This window comes from Vicia villosa, linkage group LG4, assembly GCF_029867415.1.
Source record: "Vicia villosa cultivar HV-30 ecotype Madison, WI linkage group LG4, Vvil1.0, whole genome shotgun sequence".
Taxonomy (NCBI): Eukaryota; Viridiplantae; Streptophyta; class Magnoliopsida; order Fabales; family Fabaceae; genus Vicia; species Vicia villosa.
Genome location: NC_081183.1, coordinates 149,823,245 through 149,845,003, shown reverse-complemented (window position 1 = coordinate 149,845,003; position 21,759 = coordinate 149,823,245). Strand labels below are relative to the sequence as shown.

At 35.2% G+C, this 21,759-nt stretch overlaps 3 protein-coding genes and 2 pseudogenes across 3 annotated transcripts; 4 read left to right on the top strand and 1 right to left on the bottom strand.

Moving 5' to 3' along the window:
- The first annotated feature begins 1,256 nt into the window (after positions 1-1,256).
- On the top strand, positions 1,257-2,513 carry LOC131599927 (putative F-box protein At3g16210). The gene has a single exon (XM_058872166.1). The coding sequence runs from the start codon at positions 1,257-1,259 to the stop codon at positions 2,490-2,492; it is 1,236 nt and encodes a 411-aa protein (XP_058728149.1). The 3' UTR covers positions 2,493-2,513.
- A 1,704-nt stretch (positions 2,514-4,217) lies between these two features.
- LOC131599926 (F-box/kelch-repeat protein At3g06240-like) lies at positions 4,218-5,536 on the top strand. The gene has a single exon (XM_058872165.1). It carries the CDS (start codon positions 4,218-4,220, stop codon positions 5,469-5,471), a length of 1,254 nt encoding a protein of 417 aa, XP_058728148.1. The 3' UTR covers positions 5,472-5,536.
- Positions 5,537-8,275: 2,739 nt separating this feature from the next.
- Positions 8,276-8,853, top strand: LOC131598057 (uncharacterized; annotated as a pseudogene).
- A 2,882-nt stretch (positions 8,854-11,735) lies between these two features.
- On the top strand, positions 11,736-13,525 carry LOC131598056 (uncharacterized; annotated as a pseudogene).
- Positions 13,526-17,310: 3,785 nt separating this feature from the next.
- LOC131599925 (putative F-box protein At3g16210) lies at positions 17,311-19,092 on the bottom strand. Its single transcript, XM_058872164.1, has one exon. It carries the CDS (start codon positions 18,863-18,865, stop codon positions 17,618-17,620), a length of 1,248 nt encoding a protein of 415 aa, XP_058728147.1. The 5' UTR covers positions 18,866-19,092; the 3' UTR covers positions 17,311-17,617.
- Positions 19,093-21,759: the final 2,667 nt, after the last annotated feature.

Sequence of the window (21,759 nt, the reverse complement as noted above, 5' to 3'; positions counted from 1 at the left end):
AATAATATTATTACCCTAAATATTATTTCCCGATTAATCCAATTAACTTCGACTTTATCTCAATTAAATAAAATTCCAATAATAATATTATTTCTAATATTATAATTTCTAATATTATTTCTCTACATATTCCAAGTTATTAATTCTTCGATTAACCAATTAAATTCCAACTTCACTTAATAATCCGAACACGTTTCTCAACAACACCGACGATCCAATTAATTATCAAACTTCGTCCAAATTAAGTAAATAAATCTTTATTTAATTTAATTCGCCAAATAATAAAATTCGGGCTGTTACATCCCACATGCCAACCAGGCAGAATATAACGAGATGTTGTCAAAGGCGACAACAGCAGTGTAGTCGCTGAATGGCCTCCAACTGATGTCATCGTGCATCGTGCGGTCGAGGTACCCACGGTATGGTCCCACTGCATTGTTCCTCTAGAGAACGTATCGAGCGACCCTGGGCATGGCGTCCTCGTACGCAGAATCAACGTGGAAGTCGTGGATGCGGGGGAAGTAGTAGATGAGCCAACTCTGAAACACAAACACGATAATGTATTAAAAATAAATACGAACCATAAATAAATGTGAAATAATTAAAATGAAACGTATTGTCATGAGTGTGCAGGATCCGGTCAATTGCTTGGTCCTCCAGTTGGAGGCCTCATTCACCTTCTGGTATAGGTATACCAGAATAGCTGACCCCTAGTTCCACTGGTGAACGGTAGTCAAATACATGAAGTAGCGGAGGTAGGTCACGTCGACGTATCTTGCACTCTTGTCCACAAAGAGTGCAGCGCCTACTACAAACATGAACCAGCACCTGAGAGCGCAGGCACGGTGATACTCCATAAATAGGGCGTTCTCCGCAACCTCGAATTCGGCCGCCACCATCAGGTGGTGCTTGAAATAATCGCTCTATGTGGACAGCCGGAAAAATAGAGAGGACCACCAAAATTCATATGAGATAAAGTTTAGGATCATAAAACCAACTTTTAAAATAAAAAAAATTAAAAATTAAAAAAACTTCAAAATAGAAATAAATAAAAAATTTAAGCTTCATGTCTGTTTACATTTATCAACGTTACTAAAAACAATATATTATACATGATTCAAGAAAAAACCAGAGTATTAACCCAAAAGAACCGGTCCCATATCAGATTTTCGTTTTCACCCGATTCCAACATTCCAATATGAAAATGCGCTCTTTTCTCTGGCTGCAATTGGAAGAAGACAATCACGTCGTCCAAGATGGAGAAACCTGTAACCCGAAAGAGCAAAAAGGTTCACAATCACATACCTGATGATGCTTCACTCTCCATTCTATCAAAACTATCTATAAAATCTCTCAAGAGATTTGAATGTGTATGTAAACAATGGTCAATCTTATTCGAAAACCCTTACTTCATGAATACCTATCGTAATCATATCATACATACAAATCATTCTCATTATGATTATCATGATCATCATGCATCTCTCATCTTACGCCATATTGTGGAAGCTATTCCACGATTGGAGGTTTATTTGTATTTGGTTTCCGGTGAGAGGTTTGAGAACAGGCTCAAGTTAGATGCATCACTTCCATCTAAAGAGTTAGGCCAAGACATTATAATTGTGGGTTCTGCTAGTATCAATGGCATTTTTTGTGTAACCAGTATGGAAGTGGAAGAGAAAAAAATTGTATTGTGGAATCCTCTCACCCAAGAAATGAAGGTTATTCCTCCTAGTCCTATAGTGTCTATTGCACCGGCTAAATATTTTGCACCGCAAATTCATGGATTTGGTTATGACTGTGTTAGCGATGACTATAAGGTGATTCGATATGTACGGTTTGATCAAAGAAGTGTTATGGCTACTTTTGATATTGGTTTGCCGGATGAAGCTTGGTCCTGGAATGAGAGAGGTTACGACCCTTTTTGGGAGATTTATAGCTTAAGAAGCAACTCGTGGAAGAAACTCGATATTAAAATGAATGTGTTGAGGGTCTGTTTTGCTGATGCAGAAATTGTCCGATTTTACATGGATGGAATGTGTCACTGGTGGACTAAAAGAGAATCAGTTAATAAATGTAGAGATAAAGTATATTTAGTGTCGTTTGATGTCAGTAATGAGGTGAGTTTTACAACACCCATGCCTGATGATAATTTTGCTCTTGGATTGGTGGAGAGTCACTTGGTGATGTTAAATGGTTACGTTGCTTTGATCTCATACTATATAGATACAGCTAGTTTTCACATATCGGTTTTGGGTGAAATTGGTGTGAAGGAATCGTGGAGTAAACTCTTTATTGCTGGACCATTGTCTAATGTAGAGCGTCCTATTGGAGCAGGGAAGAAAGGCAATATATTTTTTAAAAGAGATAGGGAACTGGTTTGCTTTGATTTGGGTACCGGAATGATTGATGAACTTGGTGTCGAAGGAGATATGTGTCAGATGGTAATTTATAAGGAAAGTTTTCTTTCCATTAGAGGAATATCTAATTGATTACCTTTCTTGTTTTGATCCAAGAAGTCTATTAATATGGTTCATAGGATCTAGTTTACTCTCTATTTGCAAACCGGTCTAGTTTATAATTTGTTTTGTTAATGCCACAATGTTTTTATGTTGAAATTTTTTATATATAAACCTCAGTTTTCCCTTGATCTGCTCTCTGCCTCTAAATTGTGTTCAGCCCCGAATTGTCTCATTACATTTTCTGGTTTAAAATGTCTGATACATCATAGATACCTCAAGATGTTGGGAATGATTGGTTTGGCTAAATACATAGAGGGCTTGTATCAAGTGGTGGCTGCTGCAAGAGTTGTTCTTTCCTCAAGATGTTGTTGGTACTGAATTTTTACCAAAAAGTAGCCCTATCACAAAATATATTTTTCAATTCAACATGAGTTTCCTCTTGTGGATGTTGATGAGAACTCAGATTGGGACACATATTCAGACTATTCTTTATTCACTCACTGCAGAAATGATAATTTCACTACCCTCTTCGATGTGATACTTGCTAGAAATTCATTTGAGGAGTTCAGTCGCAAACGCATAGTGTTAGACTTATCTTTCAAAATTAAAGACTTTAGAGGTCTCAAATAACTCCTTGGATTGGAAGTATTTTGCGCACTCAGAATTTCTATTTGCCAAAGTAAAATATCTTAAAACTAGGCTCACGGAGTCTAAGCCAGCAAGTACTACTCTGGATGCATCCATTAAACTACATCAAGATTCCAGCTAGCCTTATGAAGATGTGGCAGGATTTAGAAGACTCCTCTATCTATAACTACATCCAGACATAGCTTTTGCTTCACATTTCGATCGTTATTTGGAACAGAACAAATTCTGGATTCTTTCAAGGCTGTTCCCATATTGATGGGTCACTGCAAAGTTCTCAACCATTTCAATTAAGTCAGTTCTCTTATGTTTTACAATTTCCAGCAAATATATCTTTCTCTTGTCATTTCCACTCCATGAATTTATGTTATGTCATTCTAAAACTTTCATTTCAAACTTAAAACCTATAATTCAAAACTGCATCCCATTACGGGCTGAGATCACGCTCATGACAGCAAGAGGAATGTTGGAAATCTCTATGCACAAAGGAAACCCAAGAAAAGAAAACTGTCCAAAAAACACTAATTTCAAAATTGATTCTAAGATAAAACATATCTTCTGGTACTATGTTACTAGTTTATATCACTTACTTGTAAAACACTCCAAAGTAATCAAGCAAGCAATGTTTGGTTAATTCATTAATCAAATTCTTTCTCTTCATCTCAACATTGTAATTAGACTGTTAATTCTGAACCATGTTAATTTAGTAGTTGATAATGCTTATTGTATGCTTTAATTTAAAAAATTGAGGATTTTGAATAAGATTATCACTCGTAAAAAATAGTTTCAAAAAGATGCGTACAAGCTGTCGAGTGAAAGAAAATGATATGCAAAGAAATAACTACATTACGAGCACAAAATATGAAAATAATGTATCCACAAAAGTGCCAGAAAAATTATAACCGATCCAAATGTTAGACACTAATTAGTTTTACTTTAAATATCATTTACAAATGACACCAATTAGCTTTACATTAATTATTTATAATCATTTATGTTTTAACCGCAGATTCGAATTAACATTTTCTTCCGCAAAAATAAAACCAAACCGATACGAAAGCGCGCTCTTATATCAATCTCGTTCTCTTCTTGCCACACACGTCGTCGAAGATGGAGAAATCTGTCACCCCAAGGAGCAAAAGGGTTAGCAATCACATACCTGATGACGTTTCACTCTCCATTCTATCAAAACTATCTCTAAAATCTCTCCAGAGATTTGAATGTGCATGTAAACAATGGTCAATCTTATTCGAAAACCCTTATTTCATGAATACCTACCGCAATCATATCATACATACAAATCATTCTCATTATGATTACTATGATGATGATGAATCTCTCATCTTACAACATGCTATACTGATTGACCCCGTAGTTACTCCCGGCCCCACACACTGGTCCACCTTGTATTTCGTTTCTGGTGAGACATTTGAGAACACGTTCAAATTGAATTTTTCACTTCCATTTCAAGTCCTTGGTCCAGATATTAATATTGTCGGGTCTACAAGTATCAATGGCACTCTTTGTCTCTCTAATTTATTGGATGATGAGAGAAATGTTGTATTGTGGAATCCAATTACCGATGAATTCAATGTCATTCCTCCTAGCCATGTCGAGTCCTCACCTTACCGGACTTTTATTGCTATTGTTCATGGATTTGGTTATGATCATCTTAACGATGACTATAAGGTGATTCGCTATGTAGAATTTAATAGCCTATCTTTCTGTGAAATTTACTGTCGGGATTTGTCAGAGGATGATCCATCATTAGATGTATATGAGGAACCGGTATGGGAGATATATAGTCTTAAAAACCACTCTTGGAAGAAACTTGATGTCGACATGTCTATGGTGCTGCGCCCTAAAACTGGGAAAGACCTTATCCGATTCTACTTGGATGGAATGTGTCATTGGTGGGATAAAATTGAAAAAGACAATGATGGATCATATTTTGTTTCATTTGATGTCAGCAATGAGGTGTGTGTTACAACACACATGCCCTTGGAAATCGGTGATACTTTTGATCTTAGATCGGTGAAGAGACATTTGGTGATGTTGAATAAGTCCATTGGTTTGATCTCATATAGTGAGGAGACGAATACTCTTCACGTGTCAGTTTTAGGTGAAATTGGTGTAAAGGAATCGTGGACCAAACTTTTCATTATTGGGTCATTGCCTTATGTTGACTATCCCGTTGAAGCAGGGAGGAATGGTGACATATTCTTCGTTAAAAAAGATGGAGAACTAGCTTGTTTTAATTTGGATACCCGGACTGTTAAGGAGCTTGGTGTAGAGGGAATCATGAGTCAAATGGTAATTTATAAAAAAAAAAGCCTTCTTTCGATCAGAGGAATAAATAAATAATTGTCTTTGTTTTGTTTTCACCCAAGAAGTATCCTTCGTATTTTTAAGCAATTATGGCTGGTAGTTTGGACTCTATTTTGAAGAACTGCCCAGAGAACAAATTGAGCAGTTATAGCAGAGCCTTAAGCTACAAGTTTCATTCCACCAACTACTTCTCATAATATCAAGAGCAAAAGCAATCAAGCATTCCATTTCTTTCTAAACTTAGCCTATACAAAGCAATCTAAAGGTACCAACTACCAGCCTTAAAACCACTTTCAAAATTAACTATTTGATTTATTGCACACAAATTATTAAGTGCTTTCAACATACATTTGTGGAACAGGTTGCGATGAATGAAGCAGCCAAGGAAATAGAAAGGAAAGCAGTAGTAACTGTGAATAAGGCCCAAGGAATGGAAGTTGCTGCAGCAGTTGGTACTTACCATGTTTGAGAAGACATTGTACAGGCCTTTGCTTTTGGTGTCATTTTAAACAACTAGACGTATTCTATTATGTTCAGATTTTTAGATCACTTCAGAATGGGATTGACGCGTTTGTAGGGGTGAAAATGAAATAACTAATTGACTAGGTTAGTAGTTTACATTCAAATTAGTGTCATGTCACTTATTTACATGTTTTTATTATTTTATTTTCTATGTACTCTATATTCCATGTTTTCTCCACCTTTATGAGTATAATTTTTGTATGTTGGATTAAAGTTTTGATTGAATAAAAACAATGATTACCATATCTGAGCACATTAAGTGTTCGATTTTATAATAAATCATGACAAGTATTTGAGTACATGATAGTTTTCGAAGCAAATGAACAAGGATTTGTAGAGAGTGAAGTTACACTACAGCAAATGCAAATGAAGGTAAAATCATCTGATACAATATTACTAGGATTTGCCTTTAAGGCTCAATGGGATTCTTGATACTTACAATCCGGGGGATCCAATAAGCCTGAACCTGGATCAAGAGGATCCAATAAGCCTTAACCTGGATCACGAAAGAATGGAATACCCTTCTACTTCCATGTTGCTTCTTCAGGGGTGCATCCAATGATTTATTATGGCTATGATTATCATTTTTGTTCACAATACCACATTTTTTAACTCTTATTATAGTGGTAAGCATTCAAGCAAATGTGAGAGGGTTTATTGTTTCCTTCATATTCTCCATAATCCAAGAAAATCCGGGATACTTAGTCTCAAGAAAAGTAGAGTAATTTTTCAGCAGGAGATGCTCAAGCGACTAAAAATGTACCTACATGAAGCTTTACTGCATATTCTCTGACCTAGCCTCAACACAAGCAAGTCCTGATAGTTGGGTTGTAAAACAAAAGTGAAAGCCACTAAGTTGCCAAAAAAGAATGGTCTCATCAAGAATTAAGCATGAGGACTCGATATTGACTCATACGTGAGTGATATGGAGGAAGCCACTGGGCTCTCCTTGCTCCTACTAAATAAAGTTAGTTGCATGCATGTCTCTGATGCATTAAGGGGGAGATCCCACGTGGTTTTGTTGCTTGTCTTTTAATCTTTACTTTGACTTCAGACTTATATATGAGTTTCATTTTTAATTGCGCATCATGAGGAATGAGTTTTGGATATGTATGAACATTGTGATTTATACTTTAAGTCAAAAGTTGAATTTGTGGAACAAAAACCATAATTGATATTGATTCAAGTCATGTCAAAAGTAAAATCTCAAAAGATCTTTGAAAACTTGAAATTTTGAGATTTTGAATGTGTGATTCGAATCACACTATCCCCAGAGTCGGAAAAAAATAGGCAGGGAAGAAACGGGATTTTGTGTGAGCTTATGTGTGGAATCATGCACATTGTGATTCGAATCACAGTTTGTACATCATCTCTAGTCCTTCTTCCGCCTCTGCCAAGTTTTAGTTGAATCATGACTAAACCATGACTCAAATCATATACCTTGTGAGTCAAATCATGGTTTACTCTTGAATTAAATCACAGAAAAATGGGTCTCTCTTTAAGTGCAGATTTTGTTCCTCGTTATTTGGCCACCTGACTCAAATCACCAAATACTCTTGACTCGAATCAAACATTATTTTTTTCACTATTTTATGTGTTTCATCTCTAACTCCTATAAATCATTTTTTACTTTCAAAACCTTCCACAATGTTATAAAGCACATTCTTCCATTGATGATTTGAAAACTCACAAATCACTTGTTCTTTCTTTTCGTCAAAAGAGTTTGAATCTTTAGTGAGCACTTGCAAACGATTTCTTTCATCGTCTATCTCGTTCTTTTCCTTGTTACATGGATTTGAATCTCACATTGAAATGTTTGTGATTGTTTGAGGATATTTGTTTTGAATTTAATATTTATTTGAAGATTTGTTTAAGATTTCAAAAGATTGCAAGATTGGGTGGTGTTGTGTCTGTTTCAAATAATCCTAATAAAAAAGAAGGTTCTTCTCTTCAAGTTGATATCAGTAGTACCGTGTGGAAGTCTACATACACGGTAGGAGTTCTTTTCATCCTCATACAAATCCAACTCCTAAGAAACTGACAGAATTGTGTGAGAATTTTCGTAGACAGAGACTTAGGAGCAGGTTGTTAGAGATGGAAGATTCAAGAAGAAAATTCGAGTAAATATTTCGGATAGAGTTCAATTTGTGAAGCTCTGTACAAGTCAAGATCCAGAAAGGAGTTTATTTTTTTCAGCGTTTAATTTTGGACTAGTTAATGTAAAACTTAAACGTAAGCCAATCTCAACTCCGAATAAAAGGATAGGGTTGTGTTAGGCACTTGACAGTCAACATAAAAGTGTGTCGAATCTCTACGACATGGATCAGCTATGAAATAATGTGAATGATAGTTTGTTGTCCGTAAGCAACGCGTTGTATGGCTCAGGTATATTGTCAAAGGAGCAAGGGTCACTACATTGCGCCTGAATGTAGTAAAAAATAAGCAAGGGTCTCTATATTTTTGGGAACGAATTTAGGTAAAGAAGTTAGTTCATGAGAGAAGAATTCGTTTTGGATCATGGAATATAGGCACACATACTAGAAAATATATGGAAATAGTGAACGTTATGGTTAGGAGGAAGATCAATTTTATGTGCCTACAAGAAACTAAGTGGACAGGTGAAAAAGAGAGAATTAGAAAACTCGATATTTAAGCTTTGGTTCATCGGAAAAGTTAGATAAAAATGGAGAAGAAGAAGGATATTGTGGATGTGAAAAGAGTAGGAGATCGAATTATAGCCATGAAATTTGTATTGGAACAAGACACTTATAATGTTGTTAGCGGGTACACACCTCAAGTTGGATTAGCCAAGGAAATAGAAAGGAAAGCAGTAGTAACTGTGAATAAGGCCCAAGGAATGGAAGTAGCTGCAGCAGATGGTACTTACCATGTTTGAGAAGACATTGCATAGGTCTTTGCTTTTACTGTCATTTTAAATAACTCGACGTATTCTATTATGTTCGGATTTTTAGATCACTTCAGTTTGGGATTGACGCGTTTGTAGGGTGAAATAATTAATTGACTAGGTTAGTAGGTTACATTCAAATTAGTCTCATGTCACTTATTTGCATGTTTTTATTATATGTTATTTTCTGTGTACTCTATATTCCATGTTTTCTCCACCTTTATGAGTATAATTTTTGTGTGCTCTATATTCCATGTTAATCTGACTTTTCTTCCTGTCGAGGAGTAAGTAGAGTGGAAAAATGAATACTGTATTGGATTAAAGTTTTGATTGAATAAAAACAATGATTACCATATCTGAGCACATTAAGTGTTCGATTTTATAATAAATCATGACAAGTATTTGAGTACATGATAGTTTTCGAAGCAAATGAACAAGGATTTGTAGAGAGTGAAGTTACACTACAGCAAATGCAAATGAAGGTAAAATCATCTGATACAATATTACTAGGATTTGCCTTTAAGGCTCAATGGGATTCTTGATACTTACAATCGGGGGATCCAATAAGCCTGAACCTGGATCAAGAAAGAATGGAATACCCTTCTACTTCCATGTTGCTTCTTCAGGGGTGCATCCAATGATTTATTATGGCTATGATTATCATTTTTGTTCACAATACCACATTTTTTAACTCTTATTATAGTGGTAAGCATTCAAACAAATGTGAGAGGGTTTATTTTTTTCTTCACTCCAACTGTTTCCTTCATATTCTCCATAATCCAAGAAAATCCGGGATTAAGTCTCAAGAAAAGTAGAGTAATTTTTCAGCAGGAGATGCTCAAGCAAGCAACTAAAAATGTACCTACATGAAGCTTTACTGCATATCCTCTGACCTAGCCTCAACACAAGCAAATCCTGGTAGCCGAGTTGTAAAGCAAAAGTGAAAGTCATTAAGTCGCCAAAAAAGAATGAACGTCTCATCAAGAATTAAGCATGAGGACTCGACATTGACTCATACGTGAGTGATATGTGTTAAGAAATGTGATTGGGCCTAACTCAACCCTACAAAACCGGCTTGTAGGTTGAGGTTTGCCCCCACTTATAAGGACATGTTCAGGCCATATATTGTCCGATGTGGGACTCTTAATACAGCCCCTCACGCCCAGGACTAGACAACTGGAGCGTGGAAATAAATTGTGGGTGACCCGATAACGGAAACCATAGAAGGTGGCCCACCGGATCTTAAACTAGGCTCTGATACCATGTTAAAAAAAGTGGTTGGGCCTAACTCAACCCTACAAAACCGGCTTGTAGGTTGAGGTTTGCCCCCACTTATAAGGACATGTTCAGGCCATATATTGTCCGATGTGGGACTCTTAACAATATGCAGGAAGCCATTGGGCTCTCCTTGCTCCTACTAAATGAAGTTGCATGCATGTCTCTGATGCATTAAGAGGGAGATCCCATGTGATTTTATTGCTTATCTCTTAATCTTTACTTTGTCTTTAGTCTTATATATGAGTCTCATTTTCAATTGTGCATCATGAGGACTGAGTTTTGGATATGTATTTTAGCATGCATAATTTAAACTGTTTGTGTTTGAGTTTGTGGAACAAGAACCATAATTGAGATTGATTCAAGTCATGTCAAAAGTATAATCTCAAAAGATCTTAGAAAACTTGAAATTTTGAAATTTTGAATGTGTGATTCGATTCACACTATCCCCTGAGTCGAAAAAAATAGGCAGGGAAGAACCAAAATTTTGTGTGAGCTTAAGAGTGGAATCATGCACATTGTGATTCGAATCACACTATCCTCTGAGTCGAAAAAAATAGGCAGGGAAGAACCAGAATTTTGTGTGAGCTTATGAGTGGAACCATGCACATTGTGATTCAAATCATAGTCTATACATGAGTCATATCCCTAGTCCTTCTTCCGCCTCTGCCAAGTTTTAGTTGAATCATCACCAAACCATGACTCGAATCATATACCTTGTGATTTGAATCATGCTTTACTCTTGAATGGAATAACAGAAAAATAGGTCTCTCTTTAAATGCAGATTTTGTTCCTCGTTACTTGGCCACTTGACTCAAATCACCAAATACTCTTGACTCGAATCAAACATGATTTTTTCACTATTTTATGTGATTCATCTCTAGCACTTATAAATCATTTTTTACTCTCAAAACCTTCAACAATGTTAGAAAGCACATTCTTCCATTGATGACTTGAAAACTCACAAACCACTTGTTCTTTCTTTTCATCAAAAGAGTTTGAATCTTTAGTGAACACTTGGAATCAATTTCTTTAATCTTCTATCTCATTATTTTCATTGTTACATGGATCTGAATCTCACATTGAAATGTTTGTGATTGATCGAGGATATTTGTTTTGAATTTAATATTTCTTTGAAGATTTGTTTAAGATTTCAAAACATTGCAAGATTGGGTGGTGTTGTGTCTGTTTCAGATATTCCTGATGAAAAAAAGAAGGTTATTCTCTTCATGTTGATATCGGTAGTACCGTGTGGAAGTCTACATACATGGTAGGAGTTCTTTTAAATCTTCATACAATCCAACTCCTAAGATATTGGCAGAATTGTGTGAAAATTTTCGTAGACGGAGACTTAGGAGCAGGTTGTTGGAGCTGAAAGGTTCAAGAAGCAAATTCGAGTAAATATTTCGGATAGAGTTGAATTTGTGAAGCTGTGTACAAGTCAAGATCCCGAAAGAAGAAGTTTATTTTTTTCAGCGTTTAATTTTGGACTAGTTAGTGTAAAACTTAAACGTAAGCCAATCCTAAGTCCAAATAAAAGGAGAGGGTTGTGTTAGGCACTCGACAGTCAACGTAAAAGTGTGTCAACTCTCTATGACATGGATCAGCTATGAAATAATGGGAATGATAAGTCGTTACCCGTAAGCAACTCAATGTATGGCTCAGGTATATTGTCCAAAGAGCAAGGGTCGCTGCATTGCGCTCGAATGTAGTAAAAAATAAGCAAGGGTTTCTATATTTTCGTGAACGGGTTTGGGTAAAGAAGTTAGTTCATGGGAGGAGGATTCGCTTTAGATCATGGAATATAGGCACACATACTAGAAAATCTATGGAAATAGTGGATGTTATGGTTAGGAAGAAGATCAATTTTATGTGCCTACAAGAAACTAAGTGCACAGGTGAAAAAGAGAGAGAATTAGAAAACTCGATATTTAAGCTTTGGTTCACCGGAAAAGTTAGATAAAAAATGGGACGGAGATTATTGTGGATAAGGAGAGGAAGAAGGATATTATGGATGTGAAAAGAGTATGAGATCGAACCATAGCCTTGAAATTTGTAGTGGAACAAGACACCTTTAATGTTGTTAGCGGGTACACACCTCAGTTTGGATTAGCAAAACACCTTAAGGTAAAATTTTGGTAGGATTTAGAAGGTTTACTTCATGATATACCCCAATGAGAGGAGCTTTTCTTAAGAGGGGATCTCAATGGACTTGTAGGTAGCGTGACAAGAGGTTTTGAGAGTGGACATGGGGTTTTTCCCTAGGGGAGATTAATACGGAGGGGTAAATTCATCTTGGAGTTTTTTTGTTGGCTTTCAATCTTACTATAGCAAATACAGGATTTAAGAAAAGAGATGAACATATTATCACATATAAAAGTGGGAAGACATGTTCTTAGATAGATTTCTTTCTTATCATGAAGTTAGATAGGAAGATTGCTTGGACTGTCAAGTTATTCTTGGAGAGAGCTTTACTATCCAACATAGATTTTTGGTTATGGGTGTAAGAATTAAAGGGAGAGAAAAGAGAAGAAGTCATATGGTAGCGCCACAAATCAATGGGTTATATTTAAAGATGAAAAACAAGGAATTTTTCAACACAAGATCTTGGAGGAAGATTTGGACAGCCACAAGGAAGTGCAAATGATGTCTGGAATAAGATGACCCAAGATATTACAAAAGTGCCTAAAGAGACATTAAGTGAATCTAGATATTTTGGACCTAGGGGTAAAGAATCATGGTGGTGTAATGAAAGTGTGCAGAGTAAAGTTAAAGTAAAACAAGACTGTTTTAAAGTAAATTATGAATACAAGACTGTTGTGTCTGAGTCCCCAAGTACTGTAGGTACCGCCAAGTTTCGTATATTTAACGTAGATTATGAATACACTACTGGTCAAATTGTTGAATCATTGGAATTTACTCACGGGGAGGGGATACCTTGTGAAGCTCCACTTGAATCTAAGTGGGGACATGAGGCTTGCTTATTTTGGAGAGATATTATTGGTTTTATGACACACTCCTTTGAGGGTAACCATGCATCCACAATTCATAACCCGGTCACCCGCTATTTTCGCCAAATGTTAGCAGACACTATTTTGGCCAGGAGAATACTAACAAAACAAACACGAAAAAGATGTTTTATTTGTAGGTTGCCCTTAACGGTAGACAGGTAAATTTGGCCCCTTTTATGATAGCACACATGAGCGCCAATGGAAGAGGAAACATCTCTTTTGGGGGCTTGATTACCTCATTAGCCCGTGCTATAGGCCTTGATGATAAGCTTGCCAACTTAGTACCTCTGCCACACCGCATTCTTGATCTTGATTGTGTCAGACACATGAGGCTTTGTAAAAACCGAAATACTGTAGCAATAATAACAATAGATTGACTGTTTGGTCTCTGTGGGTTTGACAATCTTTTATATTACTCTGATACTCTCTGTATACTTGTGCATACACACGATCCAGCATCAATCCTACGCATGTACTCAAGAATACTATATGAATGAGAATGTATTGAGGGTCATCTGGTGGACCGTGGGGAGTCATTCGTGATAGGACCACGATCATGCATGTCACAAATGGACGAGAAATATTCGTTTATCCAACACTGTAATATATATATATATATATATATATATATATATATATATAATGCATGTCACAAATAGACGAGAAATATTCGTTTATCCAACACTGTAATATATATATATAAGTGTACAATAAATTAGAAATACTAAATGAGACTTATCTGTTAAATTAGTACATCTAAAAAAATGCAACACATATACTCTAGTGTCTGCCTCATACATGGAATGCTCCACCAATGACTGAAAAGTATCTCGTAGCCAAGAGAGACGGAAAATGAGCACCTTTATTAGCCATGAGCTCCTCCAATACCAACTCTCGTGTAACACCCTAGTATGTCTCAACAACCATACATGCAATCTCCTAGTTTAGCAGCTGAGGGTGAACAAGTTACCAACAATGGGGAGATGGAAAAGGTTGGAGACATCATCCTGGATAATCGTCATCTCACCAAAGGGAAGATAAAAGAAAGATGTCTTCATATGTCATTGCTCATTTAAAGCGGACAACAAGGGAGCATCAACTATGGTGAGTGAACGGTCCATCAACGGAAGCATGCCAACATCCACAAAAACTACCTTAACCTCATCATACATATGCGCTACCGAAAGCTTCTTCAACTTCGACCCATGAGTGGGGAACTTCAATGGAGTGCGGTTCTGTAACAAAAAAAACATAAATCATCAGCTACATTTTATTAACCACTAATAAATAAAAACAACTTAAATTAAAATATTTATACCTCTCTCAGCCATAATCTAAATGCCAAATAATCGGAGTACCGAGTGAACACGACAAGGTCAGAGAAACCTCTAGGGAACCCCCATATGTGTGAGCCTGGATAGGCACCTATGTATGAGTCTCAATCAACACCAGCAGATCTAGAGAGAAAGAAATCCATGATGAATACAAAGACACTCACTCAAGCAAATTCAATATTGGGGAGGAGAAAATAGAGACGCCACACATTGGAGAGAGAATCAAAAGAACAAATCGTTATAGAGTACTAGAGACTTCTTGGATCATTTTCCACAGGATTGCAACCGTTTTTCCCAAGTGCTTTAAGCAGAGGTGAAAAAACTGACACAACTCGTTAAGCATGCCCATTTTGTCTGCACTTATGTGCGGAGCGGGTCAAGGGTTTAAGCTTGCACATTCTAATGTGTCAGTCCAATTTTTTTTGCAGAGGCGGGCATTAGCATAAATTTTTGTATTTTTAGACTTAAAATGTATAGTGTCGCTCCGCCCTCACTTTGTTGATGGGCGGATAAAGATTTTAGGTCCGCACCCTCAATTATGTTCACCCCACTCTACTTTTTTGCGGTTTTTTTCATAATAAACTTAAATGGGACGAACATGCCCGTTCGCCACCCCTAATTTTAATTGAGGGCTTAGAAGAATAAATAATTGTTAAGATTAACTCAAAGTAAACATTTTGGTTTACGCCACCTTTAAAAATGTAGGTCTACTAAAAAAATATGAAGTACATCTGGGCCCACTGAACCCATTTTTTGAACATGAAGTTATCCTAAGACCATCTTCAATGGTAGTTTCTTCTATTGAGTTCTCCACCTGTACCATTAATTTAATAATTAAATATTTAAAAATTTTGTCATGTCATAATAGAGTTGCATTGCAATGCAACAACTAAAAGATTGTATTACCCAATCAAATCAAGTTATGAGATAAAGTTGTGGAACCCATATCAGATTTTTATTAAAGTTAAAATTAAATAAATTCTTTTAATATGATGTAGCTTAGTGGGTCCCATAAAGAACTCAAATGTAAGTTGCACCATTGGAGATGCTCTTAAGCAAAGTATTATATTATTATATAATATTATAATGTGACTAATCAATATCAAGCTAAGACTATAATATATATTTCACAAAAAGAAATTGTTTTTCTACTTAGAAAGAAAGAAGTTACGTAAATTTATTATAAAGTTGCTGCAAGTAAGTTCATCTAAAATTTATTATAAAGTTGTTGCAGTTTCAAAAGAGGCCAAAATCTTTTAAAGATCAATTCATTGTTGGTTAAAGAGAAGAATTTTAGTAGATGTAAAAAACAAGTTAAAAATAAAAAGAAAATATCAGTTGCTTAAGACAAGTAAAACCAGATATGCTAATTCATTTTTCACATATCATAAATACTACTAGTACTTGGACAGTAGTTATGAAACAGATGAAATCCCCGGCAAACTTCACTTAACATGCACTAAGCTTGGGGGAAGAATTAAGGTCTGAAGTGGACAATTCCTGAAAAAGGACTCAGTAGTTGAGTAGCCCTCCTATGAGTCTTATAACTTCAGAGTTGAACACAATCGAGAGACATAAAGTAAATCAAGGGAAAACTCGGGTATGTACAGAAAAACTTAACCAGGTGAAAAAATTTAACTCTTCCAGCAAGTTTGGCTACTAAGAAATGTTGAATTTGCAGCCTGACAATAATTGGTTCAATCTCACTATATGAGTTGAAACAATTTAATGAAGAACATGTGATCACTAGCTCCTGAATCAATTATCCAGGAGCCAAAGGTACAACTATTGAAATGAGCAGGCTGGGTAATGGTACTTCACTGAACAGTTTTTCATACTGCTCAGGAGTGAATTCGGGTGAAATCATTATAGTGACTTCAGCTTCCTTCTGACCATAGACATCAACTTCTGAGTTGTTTACAAAGTTTATGTAAATCTCCCAAAATTTGAAAAGTCATTTAGTATGGATATTTTCAAGGGATATTCTAAGCCACGGACCTTGAAGAAAATTTTGAAGAATAAGGAGAAGATAAAGAAAGTTGGTTTAGATATAATGAAGCTAAAATGACACTAAAAAAAACCTGTATAATCTATTCTCAAAGATGGTATGTATCAAACCGCTGCAGCTACCTCCCTTCCTTGGGCCTTAATCACAGTTAGTACTGCTTTCCTTTATAAATGCATGTTGATTGCACTTAATAATTTATGTGCAATAAATCAAAGAGTTAATTTTGAAAGTGCTCTTAAGGCTGGTAGTTGGTACCTTTAGCTTGCTTTGTATAGGCTAAGCTGAGAAGGAAATGGAATGCTTGATTGCTTTTGCTCTTGATATTATGAGAATTGAAGTAGTTGGTTGGTGGAATGAAACTTGTAGCTTAAGGCTGCCATAACTGCTCAATTTGTTCTCTGGGCAATTCTTCAAAATATAGAGTCCAAACAAGACCTTTGTAAATATACGAAGGATACTTTGCAGAATGTTCACAGCATCTCAGTTTGATATTTGATAGAAACAGAAATAGACAATTAAATGAATCTTGAACTGAACTTCTATTACTTCATCGCAAAGTCTTCTCTTATTAATACTAACCTCAATCTTGTTAGACCTTCTACAAGCCCACAGAGACTGCTCATTTTCCTATGAAAGACGCTAACATCTTCCAACCTTTATACATTACAAACACACAAAATAATTCACATGTTCTACCTCACAAGATAAAGACTGATGGTAATTAATGGAAGATAACACAAAAGCCAAATAAACCAATGTCTGATATACCCTATCATTCCCACGAAAAACTCAGGGTAATGAAAGACAAATTTCAAACAGAGATATATTCTCATTTGAGTATCAACATTTACAAGTTACATGTTACAATTGCGGGTCATTCAGTAAAGGCTAAAGATCATTCTTACAAGTTACAATGGAAATGCAAACCACATAAATATGCGAATTTAGAGATAAATTTTTCAAAACAAAATTGATAAAGCAAAATTCATATCATCAAACGGTTTCTTAATCTGTCTACTTGATGACAAGTATGATATGTGCAATTGACAAGCCACTTTGCATACAACGTAATGAAAATCCCAAGAAGGTCTAAATAGACCTCTTGGGTGAAAACAAAACAATAATAATTATTTATTTATTCCTCTTATCGAAAGAAGACTTCTTTTATAAATCACCATATGAATCATCGATCCTACTACACCAAGCTCCGTAACCATCTGGGTAACCAAATTAAAACAAGCTAGTTCTCCGTCTTTTTTTACGAAGAATAAGTCACCATTCCTCCCTGCTTCGACGGGATAGTCAACAAAAGGCAATGACCCAATAATGAAAAGTTTAGTCCACGATTCCTTTACCCCAATTTCACCTAAAACTGATATGTGAAGAGTATTCATCTCCTGGCTATATGTGATCAAACCAATGGACTCATTTAATATCACCAAATGCCTCTTCGCCGATCTAAGATCAAAAGTATCATCGATGTCTAAGGGCAAGGGTGTTGTAAAAGACACCTCATTGCTGACATCAAATGAAACAAAATATGATCCATCATTGTCTATTTCAAATTTATCACACCAATGACACATTCCATCCAGGTAGAATCGGATAAGGACATTCGAAATTTCAGGGCAGAACACCATAGGTATGTCAACATCAAGTTTCTTCCAAGTGCTGCTTTTTAGACTATATATCTCCCATAAAGGCTCAAGGGATACATTTCTGAATAATGGATCTTTCCACGACATACCCAGAAAGTACAATTCATCGCAAGTTAGACTATTAAATTCTACATACCGAATCACCTTATAGTCATCGTTAAGCTGATCATAACCAAATCCATGAACAGAAGCCACAACCGACCGGTAAGGAGAGGACTCAACAGGACTAGGAGGAATGACATTAAATTCGTCGGTAGCTGGATTCCACAATACAACATGTTTCTCATCATTAAAGAAAGTAGAGAGACAAAGAGTGCCATTGATACTTGTAGACCCGATAATAGTAATAACTGGGCCAAGGACTTGAAAGGGGAGTGAAAAATCAAATTTGAGCATGTTCTCGAATCTGTCCCCAGAAACGAAATACAAATTGGAGCAGCATCCGTGTCCGGGAGTATCTGAGGAATTAACTTCTACAGCATGATGTAAGATGAGAGATACCTCGTCATCATGATAATCAGAATGATTAGTATGTATGATATGATTGCGGTAGATATTCATGAAATAAGGGTTTTGAAATAAGATTGACCATTGTTTACACACACATTGAAATCTCTTGAGAGATTTTATAGAGAGTTTTGATAGAATGGAGAGTGAAGCATCGTCAGGTATGTGATTGCTAACCTTATTGCTCTTCTGAGTGACAGACTTCTCCATTTTCGACCAGCGGAAGAGAACGAGATCGACGAAGGAGCGCGATTTCAATCTGCTTCTGATTCAGTTGCAACAAGCGACGCCGGAAGAGAACGAGATCCAGAGAAAACCCTAAAGAAATAAAACTGAACTAGTTAATGGATAGGTTTAAATTTTAGGGAGTTGATTCACTGCATTTTTGATAGAGTGATCTGGAAAAACTAGCGGGATGGATACGCTTCGGACGGGTACCGGATATGCTCGTTGATTTAAGAAATTATTGTTTTTAAATAAAAGAATAATTAAGTGTATTTTAGTAGTATGCAATAAAAATTAAAAAGATTAATTATTTGACTTAAATTATTACTGTTTTATCAATAGTAATATCATGTTTTTGTTAATGTTTAATATTTTGATCACTAATTTTTTTTCGTTAATATCCAATTTTTTGTTTTGTAAATTTATGTTTCTGTTAATATTTAATATTTTAATCAATAAATTCAAGTTCCCGCTAATATTTATTATTTTGATCGATAACTTCGTATTGTCGTTAATATTCTAAGTTTGTTCATGTCAATATTCAATATTTTAGGAACGTAATCAAAGAGTTTATTACGTTAATACAATGAACCATGGTGTGGGCATGTGGAATGACAATGGCAATAACAAAAGAGAAAGTTAGAGTTAATAACAAACAGAATGCTTCCTGCATGTTTTGAAGAGCAACGTTTTGAAGCAATGGCAATAACAAACAGAATCATTTTGAAATATCTTAGAGAGTTAGAGTTAAAACAATGAACCATGGATGTGGAATGACAATGGCAATAACAGTATGAAATTCTTGCTTCCTGCATGTTAATCCATTTAGAAAATTTTATGAAACTTTAATGCTTGCTTTCTGAAACTTTTGTTTGCTACCCTTTTCATGCATTATGAAATGACATTTGCTTCCCAAAACTTTTGTTTGCTACCCTTTCATGCATTATGAAAGAATGGTTTTGTGTGTTTAATTTTGCATGCAGTTAATTTATTCACGTTATCTTGCAGAATAGATATTGAACATGAAAAGTATGGCTTTGAGCTTGGAAGCTTGCATCCTCTAAAGTATGAACAAATAGCATAATTGTCGAATGGCATTGTCAATAGATTTGACTGGAAAAAAAATAATGGAAGGTGATAACATAAAAGAAAATACATCAATTAAGTTTATGTAAATACAATTGAATGAATAATAAATCCCAATAAAAGTTATAGACCAATGGTTCATTCAACATGTCCTTAAGGCAAGGTACCTATCCGAATCGTGTCAGTATGCAATAGGACATAATTAATAAACATTATTATTGAATTTTTTTATATAATTTTTTTATATTATAAAAAATTTTATGTGAAACATATATTTAACTTCTTATATTTTAATATCATTAAATGTTTCTGACTTTAATTCAAACTTTAAAATATTAGCGATATTATAATATAAAAGAGAAAGATAACTATAATATTAAAATTTATCGATATTATAATAATGACGGTATAGTATAAAGGATCCAAAATAATAAAAAGATAAATTTAAAATTTAATAAAAATTATTATATTTTAATAAGTAATAAATAGTATTTATAATGGTGGTTTAATAAGTAATAGGTATAATTATATTTCCAGCAACGGATAAAATAAAATAAAAATACATTGTATTTTGTTGATGTTAGTTGGACAATTTTATCTATTAGTTGTACATATATTGTACTATTAGCTTTATTACAAACTCACTGACATGTCTTGAGAACTTCCACTTCTGTCAGCCACATTTTTTCCTCATCTCTCTTCTCAGACTATCCATATGTGTTGCCTTCTTATTAGTCTTCTTCTCCTTATTGTTCTTCTTCATATTCTCACTTATCTTTTAAGATTTCTCCTCATTTAACCAAAAAAAATAATGTTAGAACAAGAAATATTCTGATCAATATTCTTAGTTTTGATGATAACATTAAGTATGAATTTTGTATAAGACAATGTGGTACTCTAATCCTTTACGTTTTCCATTTCAGAAAAAGTATAAAAGAGTATGCACAAATCAGCATTCAGAAGCACTGACCCGGAAGTTCTGGATGGCTTCATCAGAACATGGTCTGACAAGACATCAGAAGATGGTCATGCAGAATCAGAACATGAACTGGAAAGCATCAGAAGATGGCAGTCAGAAGTACAAGCTCTGAAGCTCTGATGGTATCACGCTCAAAGCTCTTCAAAGTCAGAAGACAGAAGATGCTCTGCACCAAAGCTGGAGACTCTGAAATTCAAATGTCTATTCAACACATTCTGAGTCCAGAAGAAAGTACAAGATGAAAAGCTATAACGTCAAATCTCTGACTGACAAAAGGAACGTTAGAAGCTACAAAAGGCAAAGTCAGTAAAAGCAGCAAAAGCATGGCTCGAGGTAGTTGACAAAAGTGTGAAACATTAAATGCAGTGTTGTATTATTCACGCAAAGCATTAAATGCTCCCAACGGTCATTTCCTCTCAAGCGCCTATATATAGAAGTTCTGATTCAGAAGCAGCAACTAACTCTCTTACATTATACCAAAACGCTGTCAAACTGAAATCGTGAAAAGCAAAGAAGAACTTCATCTTCAACCTCACAACTTTGTAATATCTTAGTGAGTGTTAAGAATTAGAACTTAAGAGAAATATCACTGTTGTGATTACAGCTTTTTTAGAAGAAAATCAAACTCTTGTAAACATTTATTTTTACATTGATTGTAAAAGGATTTCCTAGAGTGATCAAGTTGTGATCTGTAGACTCTAAAAGACTTAGAGGGTATCTAAGTGGAAAACCATTGTAATCAGTTGGATTAGTGGATTAAATCCTCATTTGAGGTAAATCACATTGTCAGGGGTGGACTGGAGTAGTTTGGTTA

What these genes read in the sequence shown, in the direction of transcription:
- LOC131599927 (XM_058872166.1), top strand. Translation starts at nt 1,257, where the DNA reads ATGGAGAAACCTGTAACCCGAAAGAGCAAAAAGGTTCACAATCACATA.
- LOC131599926 (XM_058872165.1), top strand. Translation starts at nt 4,218, where the DNA reads ATGGAGAAATCTGTCACCCCAAGGAGCAAAAGGGTTAGCAATCACATA.
- LOC131599925 (XM_058872164.1), bottom strand. Translation starts at nt 18,865, where the DNA reads ATGGAGAAGTCTGTCACTCAGAAGAGCAATAAGGTTAGCAATCACATA.